The sequence below is a fragment of the Rana temporaria genome, chromosome 4 (genome assembly GCF_905171775.1).
Source record: "Rana temporaria chromosome 4, aRanTem1.1, whole genome shotgun sequence".
Classification (NCBI taxonomy): domain Eukaryota; kingdom Metazoa; phylum Chordata; class Amphibia; order Anura; family Ranidae; genus Rana; species Rana temporaria.
In genome coordinates this window covers 210441158-210459372 of record NC_053492.1, presented here as the reverse complement: position 1 = coordinate 210459372, position 18215 = coordinate 210441158, and the positions used below count along the sequence as shown (strand labels likewise).

Below are 18215 nucleotides of genomic sequence, written 5' to 3'. Positions count from 1 at the left end.
AATGACGCTCACGTCGGCGTCATTGACGTTTCCGTCGTGAGCTGAAGCATGCGCACTGGGCTATTTTTCAGCCCGGCTCATGCGCCGTTCAATCGGCACGGGGCGCGCTTAATTTGAATACAAGCCGCCCCCTTTGAAATACGCGGCCATACGCCGGGCCATTTACACTACGCCGCCGCAAATTACAGAGCAAGTGCTTGGAGAATACGGCACTTGCTCCAGTAAGTTGCGGTGGCATAGTGTAAATGGCTTACACTACGCCAATGCCGATTCTACGAGAATCTGGCCCTATGTGTTTGGTTTATTATTAGAAGCTTGAAATAAATCTTTGGAAGCCAAAGTTATATGAACTAAATTAAATTAAGCACTGCATGCAAACAATATTGTTTCTATATGCTATACACATACTGTATTTGCGGTGCTCAGCAGGTGGGCCTTAATGTCCAGCCACTACATGTATGCATCACTGTAATTCTGGGGTGCGCTCCATCAAAGCTCTTACAACTATGACTGAGTTGTCACCAACAGGTTACTTTCTGTAGTTTAGAACCAGTAGCATGGACTCCCAGTGACATCAGCACTGTGCAGCCAGCCAGTCACTGTGCAGAAAGATAGGGAACCTTTCCTACCAGCATTAGGCATCAGAGCCTATTTGAAGTGTTAGCTACAGCCAGAGCAAAGGGGTTGAATCAGAATTAATAGTAACAAAATTGATCAAAGCTCCTATAGGATGTTGGTAACAACCACGAACAGTGGGGGAACGCTTAGCAATCAGAAAGTATTTTCATTACTTAGTGATATTTTCTATAGATATACTGGATTTACAATAAAAACAAATATTTTTGAATCAAAAGAAAATCTTAAATAAAAAGGCAAAAGAAAATGACGTTGACAAAAAAAACTCTTATGCCGGGTACACACGGGAGGATTTATCCGCGGAAATGGTCCTCCGGACCGTATCCGCGGATAAATCCTCTGGCGGATTTTGATCTCCTGGTTGTACTAACCAGGAGATCAAAATCCCCGCGGAATTCCGTCAGCGGTGACGTGTCGCTCCGTCGCCGCGATGATGACGCGGCGACGTGCGCGACGCTGTCATATAAGGATATCCACGCATGCGTCGAATCATTACGACGCATGCGAGTGATGGGTTCGGACGGATCGATCCGGTGAGTCTGTACAGACCACCGGATCGATCGCTGGAGCCGATTCCAGCGGATAGATTTCTTAGCATGCTAAGAAATTTTTATCCGCTGGAAATCGGTCGGCCCGAAATATATCCGCGGATAAATATCCGCTGGATCGTACACACCAGCGGATCTATCTGCTGAAACCGATCCGTGGATCAATTTCAGCGGATCGATCCTCTCGTGTGTACGGGGCCTTAAGGTTTGACCTCATATTATATGGTTTTGCTAAACCTGAAGAAAAAAACCTGCAGGAAAAATGATAGTGTGTATGGGGCTTTAGTCTAATATTTTGTTACGAAAGCTTTAGAGGCATTCACTACAAACAAGGGATTTTGTAGCTTTCAATAAGACTGTTGTACCTGTCAACAGGTAGTTAGGCCCATTTATCTTGAGCAAACTGCTCCAGATGTCGCAGCTTTAGAGGGTGCCTTATCAGACTGCATGTTTCAGCTCTTTCTATAGATGTACAATAGGGTTAAGATGAGGGCTTATTCAGAGTAGTCCTATGTTGTGTTTTCTTTGCCATTCTTGGATGCCTTAGCTTTTGTGTTTTTGGTCATTATCCTGTTGGAGAATGTGATGCAGACATAGCTTTCTGGCACTGGGCAGTATGTATTTCTCCAGAATCCATTGATAGTGTTGAGAGTTCATTGTGCCCTGCACAGATTCATGGCACCCCAAGCCAGGTGCATCACAGCAGCTCCAAAAGTAGGTACCATGTGTGTTTTTTTTAAGCTTCATTTTTTCTGTTAACATAAAATGGAAGCATTTTGTCAAGACACATGAGCTCTGCCTCATCTGTCCAAATGACATTCTTCCAGAAGCATGGGGGCTTGTCAATATGCATTTAACATTTTCATTTTTTTTTACTTCAACAATGGAGTCCTCCTGGGTCTGCTTCCTTTAGGAACACTGTTGCTCAAAAAGTGACAGGTGGTGAGATCATACATCAATTAAATCAATGTACTTTGACCTGAGAGTGCAATTGGTATATTTTTTAAGTTTTCCTTGGATCTTTAGCTACCATTTGCACCATATTTCTGTTGAGTTTCCTTTTGCAGCCACGTCTAGGGAGGTTGGCCACACTTCCTTGGTCTTTAAACATTTTAATAATATTTGACATGCTGGTATATCATTTTCTTTTTGATTTCCTCAGGCAACTCTTTTTGCTTTCTCTAGTCCATATTCAGTGCGCTGCACACAATGATACCAAAGAGCAGAGTGATTGCATTTTTTTTAATATAAAATATTTTATTAAAAATCAAATTGCTATGATAGGATGCAGAGTCAGGATACAGAGTCAGCCCACACAGATTTAAAAAACCCTAGGGCTCACATGTTTAACAATCGTGCATATAAAAAAATTCTTGTCAACTACTTAAATAAAAATAAGTTAGTGTAGTAAATGTGCAATTGTACATATGTGGACTTGGTACAAACCATCATTTTTTCAGGTTGGGGGTGTGCATTCGTGCAATGGGGAGGTGAAAAGGAGAGCAAACCAAATTCACAAATTTTTTTTAAATATGAAACTAATTTTAGAAAACATCTTAAGATTTTACCACAATCCAATAATTCTAATCTTTTCTAGGGGTACCAACAATCTATGCAGGCCATTTTAAAATATATCTGTGCAATAATGTATCTCTTTTCAAATTTTTCTACTCTATGACACAAAAAAGGCATCCATGTTTATTTAAGACACTAGCTTTTATTGTATCACTTTTCAAGAGGAATGAAGCATCGTTTCACTGAGCTGTAAAGGTCCCGATAAATTTGTCTACGTCTGTACTCTCTAGGAAAGTGCAGTTAAACAAATGAAAATCAAATGTGTTACCAAAGTAACACAAGGTAGTCTGATTCCCTGGTAGTCAAAGATAATAAAGATGAATACTCTCATATTCTGGGCTGACAGCTTCTCAAGATATGTGTACTCCTTTGCTTTCCACCATGACTAATTTTCACTTTCAAAACCTCAAATTGTGAATATTTACAGTTATTCAATAAACCAGTAACCTTTACTTCATTCATCATCATACACAATTCTGCTCAATCTACAAATGGATGAAGTGTTGATAAAATAATGAATATCTATCCATGGTTTCATAAAGCAAGGTTAGTCCATTAATCACTATGTCTCCCATTAAAAGATTAAAGTTTCTATATCTAACTTACTATGGACTGCTTGTAGCTATGACTTCTTAAATCATCAGTCAACTGAGCATCACTTGATGCTTCTGTGGATAATGGCTTTGGTAACAGAAATAGCATGGGAATTTTTCCAAAAGCTTGAACTTATATTTTCTTATTGGCAAGAAACCTTCACTTTTCCCATCCATTTATGACTAAAAGGACTGTCGCCAAATAACTCTGAAATGTTAAATGCCAGCATTTAATTAGTAAAGATTATAGTTGATGCATTTGAAATAAGTTCTGTAATTTTTTTGGACACAAACAGCTTGAAGCATAAAACTGTTGCACATACATTTCAAGCAGTATTGTCACATTCTGCTATGTGATAATGCTGCTTAATTCATCATGAAGGGAAAAAGTTCAGGCAATGTTAACCCCTGCAAGTTTTCCATTGAAATATTTGGGATCAGATTAAGATATCTGATTCATAAACTATTTTAACTTAGTGAATAAACAACAAGTAAAGTGAGCCTATAGCTAACCAATTGACATTTAGGTATGTGCATGTTCTTAACCTCAAAAATAGTAAATGAGCTTTAAAACAACTGTTCACTGACCCCTGTACCTAGAGGCTCTGCAGAGTAATTCATCATCAAATTTCACAGGAAAAGCAGAGAAGACATTTAAGTCAGTTCTCTGCATTCTGCTTGATCCATTTTTCTGTTTACTTGCTCTGTGTTTGCAATAGAGATTGGATAGCAGTCAAGGAGCTGAGTCACTACTTATGCCTTGTACACATGATCGGTTTTCCCAGCGGTAAAAAGTCTGCTGGGAAAACCGAGAACCTGCTCGGTAGCTTTTTCCCCCTACACCCGGCCGGTTTTCCTGGCAGGAAAACTGCCATGAGCGCTTTGGTCGGGAAACCCGGCGGTGTGTATGCTCCACCGCAGTGTTTCCCATAAGGAAACTGCTGGGAAAAAGACCGCCGGGAAACCAAGCAGAAAAAAAGAGAATATGTTCTAATTTTTCCTACCGGGATTCCCGGCAGTTTTCCTGTCTGGAAAACCGCCATGGAGCATACACAAGACCAGTTTTCCCGGCCAAAAGCTGTCATGGCAGTTTTCCCGACAGGAAAACTGGTCGTGTGTACGAAGCATTAGAGATGGTTGCTATTTATTCTGGCTTTATTTTTAGTGCAAATATATAATATGATTTAATGAATTTCAAGTATCTCTCTGTAAATAAAGAATCTATAGGCATTGCATGAACGTTTTCATTTTCTTGACTGCTGATTTTTAAAGAATAATGTGTTTACTAGCATAAGATGCTCAACAATAACTAAGAAGTGATCCATCTTTCAGATTTTCGTGCATCAAATGTACAAATTTTCTGTCATTTAGTTGTCTTTGATTTTACTGTGTTTTTTCTTGGTATATACACAAACCCAATCACTAACATCTATTTTACTGTCCGCTTTAATAAGTTACAGTAAATTCAGAGGCTATATTCAGTGTTTTCAAATCAGCAGCTTTCACTAACAAGGTCATTGTTATAGGGTGATGATGCTTTGTCCTCGTCTCCCATTTGTACCCCTCCATTGTCACCCTGTAACATACTCCCTGTTAACTGATTCCTGCTGAGGCACATTGCAAATGCATATTGTTACCATCAGGAAACTCAACCTGAGATATCACATGCAACTATGTAAGCATGCAAGCAAATAAAAAATAATAATAAATGCAAGTAGACTTCAGGAGCTCAGAATAGGTAATATGCAAGAAAAGATGAAAAAGCTGAAAAAAATTGTTTAAAAAACTCTGTAATTAAAAAAGAAATACAACACTTGTTTATAAAGCAGTTACGTTTTAAAGTGATTCTAAAGGAAATCATTTTTTCTTATATATACTTATCAGCTCTCTGCAATGGTTTTGCACACACCAGCCCTACATCTCTTCTTTTTGGGTCCCCTGTCAGAGATCATGGCTTCTTCCCCCCACCGAGTGTCGCCAATAGCAAGCCTCTTGCAATGGGGGCACTCAAGCAGCCTTGCTTCTGAACCACGCTCTGTGTGTTCATTCACACACAGAGCACAGTTTGGCCCTGCTCTCTCCTCATTGGCTCACTACTGTCTGAGCCAACAAAGAGAGAGAGACCTGGGAAGTTGCACCCAAAAGGTTTTTCACGTTAATGCATAGAATGCTTAACCACTTGCTGCCCACCCCACGTATATGTACTGCGGGGCAGCGGCTCTGCTGGACGAAATCACATACCAGCACATGAATTTGCTGTTCCAGGTCTGCGGCGCGCCTGGTGTCCACCAGGACCCCCATTCATTCCCAAGAGAGGCAGAACAGTGATCTGGCTATGTAAACAAGACAGATCGCCATTCTGTGACAGGGGAAGACAAAGATCTTGTGTTTTTGCTAAGCAGGAACATGGATCTCTGTCTTCCCACAGTTAAAGCATCCCCCACACAGTGAGCAAGCACATTTTAGGCACCCTATGATCACTGCTGATTTTAACCCCTTCACTGCTAGTGTCATTAGTACAGTGACAGTGTAAATAATTTTTAGCACTGGTCACAGTATTAGTGTCACTGGCCCAAAAAAAAGTGTCTGATTTGTCCGCCGTAATGTCACAGTCCCACTATAAGTTACAAATCGCCGGCATTACTAGTAAAAAAAAAAATACATAAAAACTCCATAAACATATCCCATAGTTTGTAGACGCTATAACATATTGGGATTTCTTTTATCAAAAATATGTAGCAGAATACATATTGGCCTAAATGTATGAATAAATTTGATATTTTTTTTATTATTGGAGGTGTTTTATAGCAGAAAGTAAAAATATATTTTTTTCAAAATTGACAGTTTTTATTTGTCTATAGTGCAAAAAATAAAAACCACAGAGGTGATCAAATACCACCAAAAGAAAGTTATATTTGTGGGAAAAAAAGGACTTCAATTTTATTTGTGTACAGCGTCACACAACCGCGCAATTGTCAGTTAAAATAACGCAGTGCCGTATCGTAAAAAATGGCATGGTCATGAAGGGGGTAAACCTTTCAGGGCTAAAGTGGTTAAACAGGAGCTCCAGGCTCCTGTAGAAAAAGAAATAAGTGTTACTAAGCCCACAACAGTAAAATCAGTCTGTATATGCAGTAAGGCATTCTTGTTATACCCACTGTGGGACCTAAGGAGGTTATCATCTGCATTGTGTAAAAATGGCTGTTTGATCCTGTCTTCTCTGATCCTCCCCTTCTTCCACTGTCCCTAATCTATGAACAGAGACGTTCTGCGAGGAAGGGGGGCCGAACTTCTGTCTGAGTTTGTCTCGACAAACTCAGCTGGAAGTGGGAGCGGGTACCTGTCAAAACCAGGTACTCGCCCCCCCAAATGGTGCCAAATAAGGCAGCAGAGTTGTATGGAGTTTTCTCTTTTTGGTGGAGCTCCACTTTAAGGTAAAAAACTTTGAGCCTTTAGAACCAATTCAACATATACTTACATTTCCAGTTTAAAACACATTTTAGTTTCAAATAGTTTTTATTGATTTTTGATAGCTGATTTTCCCCTTGTATACCTTATTTTATACCGTTTTTGGTGAACTATTGCACTGTAGGGAAATCCTGATAGGAACCCTAGGTTAATTAGATGAAATCTCTGTATTGTGTCCTCCTGTCCTCCCTTCCTCCAAATTATCTCATAAGGAAAACAAAGGGACAATCCATAGCGCAATACCATTTAATAAATTTTTGATAATATGGGGCCAGATTCACAAAAGGGATACGACGGCGTATCTGCTGATACGCCGTCGTATCCCTGTTTCTATCTATGCGACTGATTCATAGAATCAGTTACGCATAGATATCCCTAAGATCCGACAGGTGTAATAGTTTTACACTGTCGGATCTTAGGATGCAGTACTGCGGTCGCCGCTGGGGGGAGTTTGCGTCGTAATACGCAGGCTGTCCGGCGCGGGAGCGTGCCTAATTTAAATGGGACTCGCCCCATTTGAATTGGCCCGCCTGGCTCCGGACGGATTTAGGATACCCCGCTGCAAATTTCCAGGTAAGTGCTTTGTGGATCGGGCACTTAGCCAGAAAATTTGCGGCAGTGTAACCTAAATTGGTTATGTTACGCTGCGCCGCCTGGCTGTGAATCTGGCCCATGGACTTTTACTATGTCTTTTGCTGAAATTGTTTAAAGACGTTTTTGGTCACATTTGCCATATGATTTTTTGCACGTTATGTTACTCATACAATATTTCACTGCTGAGTATTGTTTTTAGTAGGTACTGAAAACCTCTTGCAGCACTTTTTTGCTCATATCGCTTTATTCCATGTAATATGGTCATTTATTAACAGGTACACAATTTAGGTTTTCAGCGCCACTTATTTTTCTAATTGCACAGTGTTTCTGACATTGATAACTGGGGAGCAGCTATACGCTAACTAAGATCTATAGTATTAAATACTGTTTGGTGCAAGGTTTCCACCTTTTAAACATTTGGTGAACTGCAAAATTGCATTTTATATTAACCACTTAAAGACCTTAGGTGTTTTTCAGATTTGGTGTTTGCAAGACTAAAACAGTTTTTTCTGCTAGAAAATTACTTAAAACCCCCAAACATTATATATTTTTTTTTCTAACACCCTAGAGAATAAAATGGCGGTCATCGCAATACTTTTTGTCACACCGTATTTGCGCAGCAGTCTTACAAGCGCACTTTTTTTGGAAAAAATTCACTTTTTTGAATTAAAAAATAAGACAACAATAAATTTGGCCCAATTTTTTTATATATTGTGAAAGATAATGTTACGCCAAGTAAAATGATACCCAACATGTCACGCTTTAAAATTGCGCCCGCTCGTGGCATGGCGTCAAACTTTTACCCTTAAAAATCTAGATAGGCAACGTTTAAAAAATTCTATAAGTTGCATTTTTTGAGCTACAGAGTAGCTCTAGGGCTATAATTATTGCTCTCGCTCTAACGATCGCGGCGATACCTCACTTGTGTGATTTGAACACCGTTTTCATATGCGGGCGCTACTCGCGTATGCGTTCGCTTCTGCGCGCGAGCTCGTCAGGACGGGGCGCTTTAAAAAAAATGTTTTTGTTTTCTTATTTAATTTTATTGATTTTATTATTTTTTACACTAAAATATAAAAAAAAAAAATGATCACTTTTATTCCTATTACAAGGAATGTAAACATCCCTTGTAATAGAAAAAAGCATGACAGGTCCTCTTAAATATGAGATCTGGGGTCAAAAAGATCTCAGATCTCATATTTAGGCTTAAATGAAAAAAAAAAAAAAAAAAAAGGAAAATTTGTCATTTAAAAAAATTACAAAAAAAAAATTGTCTCTTTAAGAGGCTGGGCGGGACTGACGTTTTGACGTCACTTCCGCCCAGCAGAGCTATGAGGACGGGTGGGGGCCATCTTGCCCTCACTCAAGTCCTCACTCTCCAGGCGGCAGCATCGGATCTCCTCCGCCGCTACCGACGGCTCCGGTAAGCGGCGGAGGGCGCGGAAAAGCGGCGGGAGGGGGGCCCTCTCCCGCCACCGATAACGGCGATCTCGCGGCGAATCCGCCGCGGAGACCGCCGTTATCGTTTACACGGCCGCCCGCTGAAAACATGGATATCTCAGTTGTGGCAGCAGCTGCTGCCGTTACTGAGATATCCATGTTTAAAAAGAGGACGTACATTTACAATAGGCGGGTCTTTAAGTGGTTAAAACAGGAATATCATATTTTATCAGCATAATACAGCATGATGCAAAGTAAAACAAACATTTTGCTAATAGTCTTTTGTATGTTGGCTCATTTGTCTAAATATATCTTGGCCCTGACCTAAAGAATGGTTCAGGAGGTTCCAGGAAATGTGACATAAGGCTCATTTTTACATATGGGTACATGGGACCTTAGACTTATCTGTTATTGTCTATAGACTCAAATTTGACTATATATGTAACTAATGTAAACTGTTTCTTTTTATAGCCATGTTTTGTGGTGATCCTGGGACTCCAGCCGAGGGACGTCTCAATGGCAAAAGTTTTACCTACAAATCAGAAGTTTCATTTCAGTGCAGACCCCCATTTATTTTGGTAGGGTCATCTAGAAGAATTTGCCAGTCAGATGGCACCTGGAGTGGTATTCAGCCAATTTGTATTGGTATGTCCAATTATTATCTTATCTACAAATGTTTGGAATTGAATCTAGGGGCAATTTAATCAGAATAAAAAATTTATTAATTTTACATAAGAAAGTTTCCCAAAAGTATAATGCTCATTGCTTATTTTTAATATTATTATGTAAACACATTTTCAGAATGAAAATGTAACAGGGAATATAGCGAGGGGTCTTCTAAATGTTTTTGCACTTTTATATATAGAACTTATTTTAAAAAAGTGTGGAAACTTTTTGAAGAACCCTCATATGTTTTTATAAAAAAAAGTTACTATTACACAAAATTGGCATTTTGCTATAGACAGCCAGGGGCAAAGAGGTAGTTTTTCCCTAAGGGCCAGTTCACACCAGCCGCAGTTCCGTACAGAAACTGACAGGAAACTGACTGCATGGTGTGAACTAGAGCCAACTAGAGCCATTGGAATACATGGAAAACACTGTGCATGCATTTTGTGGAGAAAAAATGCACACGGAACTGTGTCTGGTGTGAACTGGCCCTAAATGTTTACTTGAGATATGACACACATTATTCAGTCTGCCTGTAAAGCTGTACATCGAATCCTGCACTCAAAGCAATGCAGTTTAGAACCAGCTACTCTCGTACAATTTAAAGACACACTGTAACTTTGCTTATGCTAAACAAATTGAGTCTCTGCAATGGTTCTCAACCTCACTATACTCAATTTGCCAGCAATAAGCAAGCTGTTTCTTCCTCCTTGTCTGCCAACACTGAAATAACTTGTATGGCCAATCCAGGGGAGCCGTGACATCACTCCCCCAGTCATGTTACGGTTTTCAGGCCCAAGCATTGTCTCAGGAGAGGAAGTCACAAGCTCTCCATACCCAGAAGTGCTGTGTATTGTGGATGGCTGCAAAGAGGAAGGACCATTAGAAACTTAGTAAGATGCAGCATTTTTTTTTTCAGAGAATAGGTGCAGTAACTAACTCACCTTTCTCTGCAATGTGAGAGAAAGATACTGTAAAATGTATTTTTCCTCTCCATTCACATAGAAAGAAACACAGGGTCTGGCTTCACAGTGAATGACCACTGTGATAGCTAATAAGAGGCTATTACAGTGATCAGGTGACCTGTAACTGGTGAGACCCTGGACCCTGCGCACTCCCAGCACAATGACAGTTACGCATATATACGGCCCCACTGAAAAAAAGTGGCGTGAAGGGATTAATTTACAGCATTATTTTCACACTTGCCTAAAACTTTTGCATGTTAGTATATGTGTATGTTATTTGCTGGTCTCCCACCATGCCGACCAGCTGCCCCTCCCTTGTCTCAATGTCAGGGCAGGGAGGGTTCTGTGGGAATCATCAAGAGAATAGTGCTGACACTTGCAAACACAGAAGCTGGGATTCCATGTTTCAAAGCGACAATAGTGAGAGGTGGGCAACAGGCCAGTAGGAAGTTCTGAAAAAAAGTCAAGGAATCATTGTATCTTGTCTTATGAAAACAAAAATTGTGTTGTTTTTCTATTGGAATAAAAATAATTCTGTGAAAGTTAGATATGATTTCTAGATAATTTTTTTTTTATATATGAAAATTACATTTTCCTTTGAGCCTTTTTGACATCTATCATGTCCCCTATCTTATTTTAATTTTGATGGAAAGCTTTATACGGTAAAAGCAAATAAGCTAATATGATTGATGGTTTCTATAGTAACCCTGCCTAATGTTCCCATTTTGCATGCTTTTCAGATCCGGCTCATAATACTTGCAGAGACCCTGGTACGCCTCATTATGGCATGCAAAACAGTTCCAGGGCCTATGAGGTAATGAGTACATTTAATAAGCTTTGTTTAATTGTTACCAAATTAGGATAATTAAATTAAAATATAATTTGAACAATTATTTTATGTCTTCTTCAGTTTAATAATAATCAGTTCATCAACAATATGTTAGTACACCTTGTATCACACCTGTTTTTCCAAAAAGCTGCAGCAAAAAAAATAAAAAAGTTAAAATCAATATATTATATATATTTATATGCAAGTACAGTAAATTACCACAGTTTTACAATTATACTGTAAACTTTGCCCTGCAAGTCTTAATCTCTCAAGTGGGTTTCATAAAGTTCAGGATTCCAAGAACACCCCCAAAAGAACAAAACCCAAATGATTCAGTACACATCAGGATACCAAGGGCCGCAGCCATTTACAAGAAATGGGACTGCTGAGCACTTGGGTTTCCTCTGCCTGCGTCTAAATGATTATACACATCAGGAGAAAGGTTTCAGGGTATTTAAAGATCTCTGAAACCTGTTATAAATGTGTGCAATTAAATTTGTATTGCTATAAAACATCACTGTTTGTGCCATCACTTGAATTATTTGCTTTGGGTTTTTTATATATATATATATATGCTCAGTATCACGTCGAATTTTCTCTCTAACTTATGCCGGCTCAATGTTTAGTCGACGTGAACGTGACCTACGCCCATCCCCATTCACGGGCGACTTAAAATACGACACTGTTCCGATGTTTCCGACGTCCATACCTAACATGACTTACCCCTGCTTTATGAGGGGTAAAGTTACGTCGGTCAAACGCCTTACGTAAACAGCGTATTTTAATATGCCGGGCGCAAGTACGTTTGTGAATCGGCGTATCTAGCTCATTAGCATATTCAATGCGGAAATATACGGAAGCGCCCCTAGCAGCCACCGTAAATATGCACCCCAAGATACGACGGCGTAGGAGACTTACGCCGCTCGTATCTTGGCAACAGTGAGGCGTATCTGATTCTATAAATCAGGCTCGAAGAAACGACGGCGCACATTCAGACTTACGACGGCGTACGTGGAGATACGCCGTTGTAAGTCCTTTGTGAATCCGGGCCTTAATCTCCTCCACCCTACTTGTGTTCCAACACTGCATTGCCTTTGCATGCTTGTCATGATACTGAATTTGTTCCTTACAGTTGTTCTGACACTGCACCCCATTATTACATCTGTTCCAACAGTGCACCCCCTTTTCACACCTGACCCAACACAGAACCCCCTACCTCACACTTGTTTCAACACTGCAGCCCTTTCGCACAACCTGTTCTTACACTAAATCTCCTTCTCACACCTGTTCTGACTCCCACACACATCTTCCACAGTCACTTACTTGTGATGACAGTGGTACGCACCCCTGGGGGTGGTTGGAGGTGAGACCAAATGATCCAGAAATGTCATTTTGCCATTAACAGGCTCAGGCCATGAAATTCTACAGCTGACAGCATGCCTACTAGTAGTGTGGGGGATGAAAGGTTGGTGCTGCAGCAGGGGCCAGGATGTGAAAATAAATAATGCCTGGAACTGGGGCACAGTCAAAAAGATGAAGGTCACTTGCCCCAGCTGCTCACAGTTAGCAACATTACTGGGGAGCATGGCGGGGTTACAATCTACATATCACATTGCAAAAAAATTGATGGATAGACCTATGCCCAAATGTGCTCTAGCCAAAGAAATTGTAGTATTGTTTTCATTGTTCAAACTTCTGCAGTTATTCTGGGAATGTTTTGTATTATGTAATATATGGTTTCATTCTGAATAGATGTATTCTTTACCTTTGCACTGCAAATTGAACAGATATTCGTGATTAGAATAAAGTAGCATTTAACCTGCATATGTAAAAATAATATATACGTATTTATATTTATACTTTTTTTTTCCAATTACAATGACTTGCTTATCTTTTCTCATCTTTTTTTTCCTTCAGTACTTTCTTCTAAAGAGGAAAGGAATAGTGCTTGGACGTACATTTTGTCTTATGAAAAAAAAATGCATTTTCATTTATGTGCCTCATTATCATTTAAATAGCTATCTTCACTTACTTCATTTTAAGACTCCTGACATATTTCTGATATTTTTGTTTTTTTGAAGATTGGGAGTACTGTCGTCTTTAGATGTCGCAAAGGCTACCATATTCAAGGCTCCACTACACGTAATTGTCTAGCTAATTTAACGTGGAGTGGAACTCAGCCAGAATGCATCCGTAAGTACCACTAGCCCTTGGATCAGTTTAAATTATCGCCTCTTTACTGAAATGCATTTCCTGTTCTGATAGCATTACCTAACTTAAAAGAAACCTAAAAATGCAAACACAGATATGTAATATAAAGGAGTAAAAGAGTGAATGAAAAAAAATCCATTAATCCCAGAAGTCTACAAAACAGCCAATTAAAAATTAATAGTTATACGGAGAGATAATTTTAACTGTTCACTTCTGGTAATGTCAGTTTTAGAATATGTTGACAAATACTTAAAAAAGAAAGGCTTTATGTTTTTATATATTTCTTTCACTTTTGAAAACTTTTATACAACATTTTTTTAATGACAATTTTTGGCAGATTTACAAAGGGTTTAGTTGCCCATCAACCAATGTTCCCTTCAAACTTCTATTCAGATGAAAATCTTCTTAATTAATTATTTTTACTCCTTTGTCAAGGACAAGCCAGGGTTCCTATTGACTTTTTTTTTAGCAATAGCAAGCTGTAAAGTCTTTAATAACCAGAAGCACATGTTGCAAAGAAGCTGACTTTTAAGTTAATAGTCTGATTACCTGTCTAGTCTTGCTCAGCATATTTTTATGACCTTTATGTTGTCCATACAAAGAGATAAAGCCCCTGAAGTATTTTTCCCATACTGGATTGGCACACTTATCTTCTACAGTCATGGTAGAGGGACACAAACAGGAACAATGGGAATTTGAAACAGAACATTATACCATACCTTGTGATTGTTTTAAACTAGCAGAAGATACTTTATCCACCAAGCTTTTAGAAGATTAACCTTTTTGCCTTCTACATTTCAAAGCAATGACAATGATATGCAGTTTGGTAGAAACAGCCTACGGTTCCTGGTGGATTCATCAATCTCACATATTCATCAATCTCACATATTTAAAGATAGCCTTCTTTTTCTTAGATAGGATTTGTAAGTGGCGGTTCACACTACAGCGACTAAGTCGCCCCAAGTCGTGCTACATGAGAAATTCCATTGAAGGGAATGAGAGCCGTCTTAATGTACACTACTGAAGCTCCGACTTCAGAAAAGGTTCCTGTACTACTTCAAGGCAACTTCTAGGCTACTTGTTTTTAATGATTTCAATGGAAGTTGCCTCCAAAGTCAGATCACAGTCTTAACTGAAGCAACTTTACAGGAAGAGAAAATAGTTTTCTCAGGAAAACCCCTCCCTCCCACAGAGCTGATTATTGTTTGATTGGCCACTGGCAAAGTCGTGGAGGCGACTTGAAGTCACGTTGTAAGTCGCTCCAAGTCACGCTGAAGTCGTCTCGCAAAGTCACGCTGGAAGTCGTGTTGCCCCTGTGTGAACCGGCACTTATTTGCTTTTCAACAATTTATATACATACAATATAAAATCGAACCAAAACAAGTACAAAGAAAAGAACAAAAAAGAAGAAGAAAGAGGGAAAAGCATGGGGGGGGGGGGGGCATTATTACTTTGCTTTTACTGTTGATAGTGATATTACTTATGACTCTTTCAATGTGGTCAACCCTGCAGGACATTTAGGTGTTTCAAATTTCTATAGGGATGTTCCAAGAAAAGAGAACATTATTTTAAACCTCAACCCACTAATTAAAGAATCATATACCATTACTGAGCGCTATTTCTCCTTCTTGGCACATACTAGTTCACAGAATTAACATAGCTTAAGTAGAACATTCACATTGTAATAGATCATGCACAACAGCCATCAGTGCCACTCCAGGTGTATCAAACCATTCTGACCACATTTTTCAAATTGGTGACAACCCGCTGTTGGTAAGTAAACTTCTCTGATCTAAGAAAAGTATTGCCCTCTTTTACCCACATTGGAGTGAGGATGATAACCACTTCCTAGCAAGGAGTTTCCTGGCTAAGAACAAAATAATGTAAGATTAATCCCCAAATCCCAAAACAATTAAGAGGGTATTATGAATGTGTGTGCTATAGACAGTATTAAAAGTGACACTTAAGGTATTTTTTTTTAAATAACAAAACACACCATACTTGCCTGCTCTATGCAATGATTTTGCACAGAGCAGTCCCATTTCTTCTTTTCTCGGGGTCCCCAACTGGTGATCTGGGCTCCTACCCATGTTGAGTGCCCCCATAGCAAGCCTCTTGCTATGGGGACAATCGTGTGTGCTCGCTCCTGAGTCCCACTCTGTATATCCATTCACACACAGCACAGGACTCACACCCAGTCCCTCCTCACTGGCTGTGAGTGACAGCAGCAGGATCCAATGGCTCCTGTTACTGTGTCTGAGCCAAAAAGGAGGCAGAGAGCCAGGAGAGCAGCTGATCTTGTGCACATCGCTGGATCGAGATGAGGCTCAGGAAATTGATGGGGGGGGGCACTCCACACAGAAGGTTTTTTACATTCATACATAAAATGCGTTTAAGTAAAAAACCTTCAGTATTTAGAACCACTTTAATGTACTGCCAATACCAAAATAGTGCTGGGAAGCACCAAAATGTGCTTTAAATCGCCTGTATCTCTGCTACATCTAGCACACAAGGTGAAATCTGAATATAAATCTGCACATCCATTAAAGGCTCTTGTAAGCCCTATGCAATATAAATTGTGTAAATCTCCTTGAAGTAGAAAGAGAAACAAGGAGGACATGTTGAAGAATAGTATTCCATTGTGCAGATATTTCACCCACAGTTTGTTCCCATTTAAGTTTGCAGGAAAGAGAATTAGATGTCACTTGTAAGTAAAGAAAACTGAGATAAATATGTGACATGATTGCCCTCCTAGCTGTAGAAGTAAGTATAGTTTTTAATAGGTCAGCTTTATGAAGTGTAAAGTTGGTGGTAAAAAGTACACAACTCTGCCAAGATGTTCATGGTAATACAGTATATATATTTTCACTATTACTGAATTTGAGCCCTACAAAAGTGTAATCTCTTTGGGTCCTAACAATTTGTGCCAGCAAATGGCCTCTCTGCTCCCCTTATAAAAAGTATTTGTAATGAGTAAAGAGGCCTCTCTAGCCTGACCTTAGCTGCAATGCAGTTCTGAGCATATCTTGGAATTGCATCAAGTGTGCTTGGGGTTAGGATTTGATATATATTATTTTTCTGCTTGAGAGTCTGCCTGATGAAGTTTGTTTTAGTTGGGGAAATCTCCTTAATAAGTAATCCTCACAAGAACATTTTAGGAGCATCCCAGGCCATAGTCAATTGATCAGTGCAGCTGTTTGAACATTTTAATTTAGCTATCATATTGAATAGGACTGAGGACACACGATCGGTCCATCCGATGAGAATGTTCCGAAGGACCGTTGTCATCGGTTAACCGATGAAGCTGACTGATGGTCTGATGTGCCTACACACCATCAGTTAATAAAACGATCGAGTCCAACGCGGTGACGTAAAACACAATGACGTGCAGAGAAAAATGAAGTTCAATGCTTCCAAGCATGCGTTGTCTTGATTCTGAACATGCGCAGGTTTTTAACCGATGCTTTTGCATACTAACCATCGGTTTTGACCTATCGGTTAGGCGTCCATCGGTTCAATTTTAAAGCAAGTTCTAAAATTTTTGACCGAAGGATAACTGACTGATGGGGCCCACACACGATCAGTTTGGACCGATGAAAAGGTCCTTCAGTCCATTTTCATCAGTTTGGACCGACCGTGTGTACAGGCTTACAGGCCTAAGGATTAAGATGTAAGCCTGTATTATTCAATAGATTTTCCAAACTATTTGACACCAACAAGGCACAGTGATCAGAGAGGCCCCTAGACAACAGAGTATAATCATGGACATCCAGAGCAACTATTTCACTAACCAGAGCAAAGTCAATTCTGGATAGGGACATGTGCATCTTAGAAAAGCATGAGTACATGGCTCTGCAGGGTGGTACAGCCTCCACAGATCTATCAGGCCCAATTCAGAGACTATTTTGGCTAAGGCAGTAGCATGAATGGTTTATTTAGCATTATCATTAGAGAATACAGTTTTGCTCAAAAGTTTGCGTACCCTGACAGAAATCATAAAAGTTTGGCATTGATATTGAAAATATGACTGATCATGCTAAAAATCTGTGTGTTTTTTAAGGATATTGATAATATGAAGCCATTTATAATCACATAGTTGTTTGGCTCCTTTTTAAACCATAATGATAACTAGATACTGAGTAATGGGGAGCAGAACATAGTTTTCAAGAGACCTGCATTTAAGGAAGCAGAACTTTATAAAGATGAAAAAGAATATAAAAAGACATCCAAAGCCTTAAATATGCCAATCAGTACTGTTTAATCACTTATTAAAGTGGAGCTTCACCTAAAAGGGGAACTACTCTTGCACAATTGACACTTTTGAGGAGCAGGTGGGGAGCGGGTACTCAATTTTAACAGGTATCTGCTTCTGTTACGAGTGCCCCAGCGCTCAGAAATGGGAGTTATACTTCTTCCCTCCCCCCTGACAGGGCACAGAAGAATGCATTCACCACTTATGATGCGCAGCATGATTTAGTGCAAGCGCAGTGAGTACCTGACTGTGAAGCCACAAGCTGTCACAGCCAGGTGCCCATACTGCAGATGCCGGTGCTGGGGACTGAAGACAGCGGGTAAGACCGACTGGGGCGACCACACCACTGGATCGTGGGACAGGTGAGTCGCTGTTTTTTAAGGCAGCAGCTACAGTTTTTGTAGCTGCTGACAGCTTGTTTTTTTTCACAGGTGGCTG

At 39.7% G+C, this 18215-nt stretch overlaps 1 protein-coding gene across 1 annotated transcript in view; it reads left to right on the top strand.

Moving 5' to 3' along the window:
• Window positions 1–18215, top strand: part of CSMD1 (CUB and Sushi multiple domains 1) — an 833985-nt gene that overhangs the window by 759158 nt on the left and 56612 nt on the right. Inside the window, exons 56-58 of the mRNA XM_040349812.1 lie at window positions 9326–9499; window positions 11226–11299; window positions 13396–13507. Coding sequence (XP_040205746.1) covers window positions 9326–9499; window positions 11226–11299; window positions 13396–13507 — 360 coding nt within the window. The remainder of the gene's footprint in view (window positions 1–9325; window positions 9500–11225; window positions 11300–13395; window positions 13508–18215) is intronic.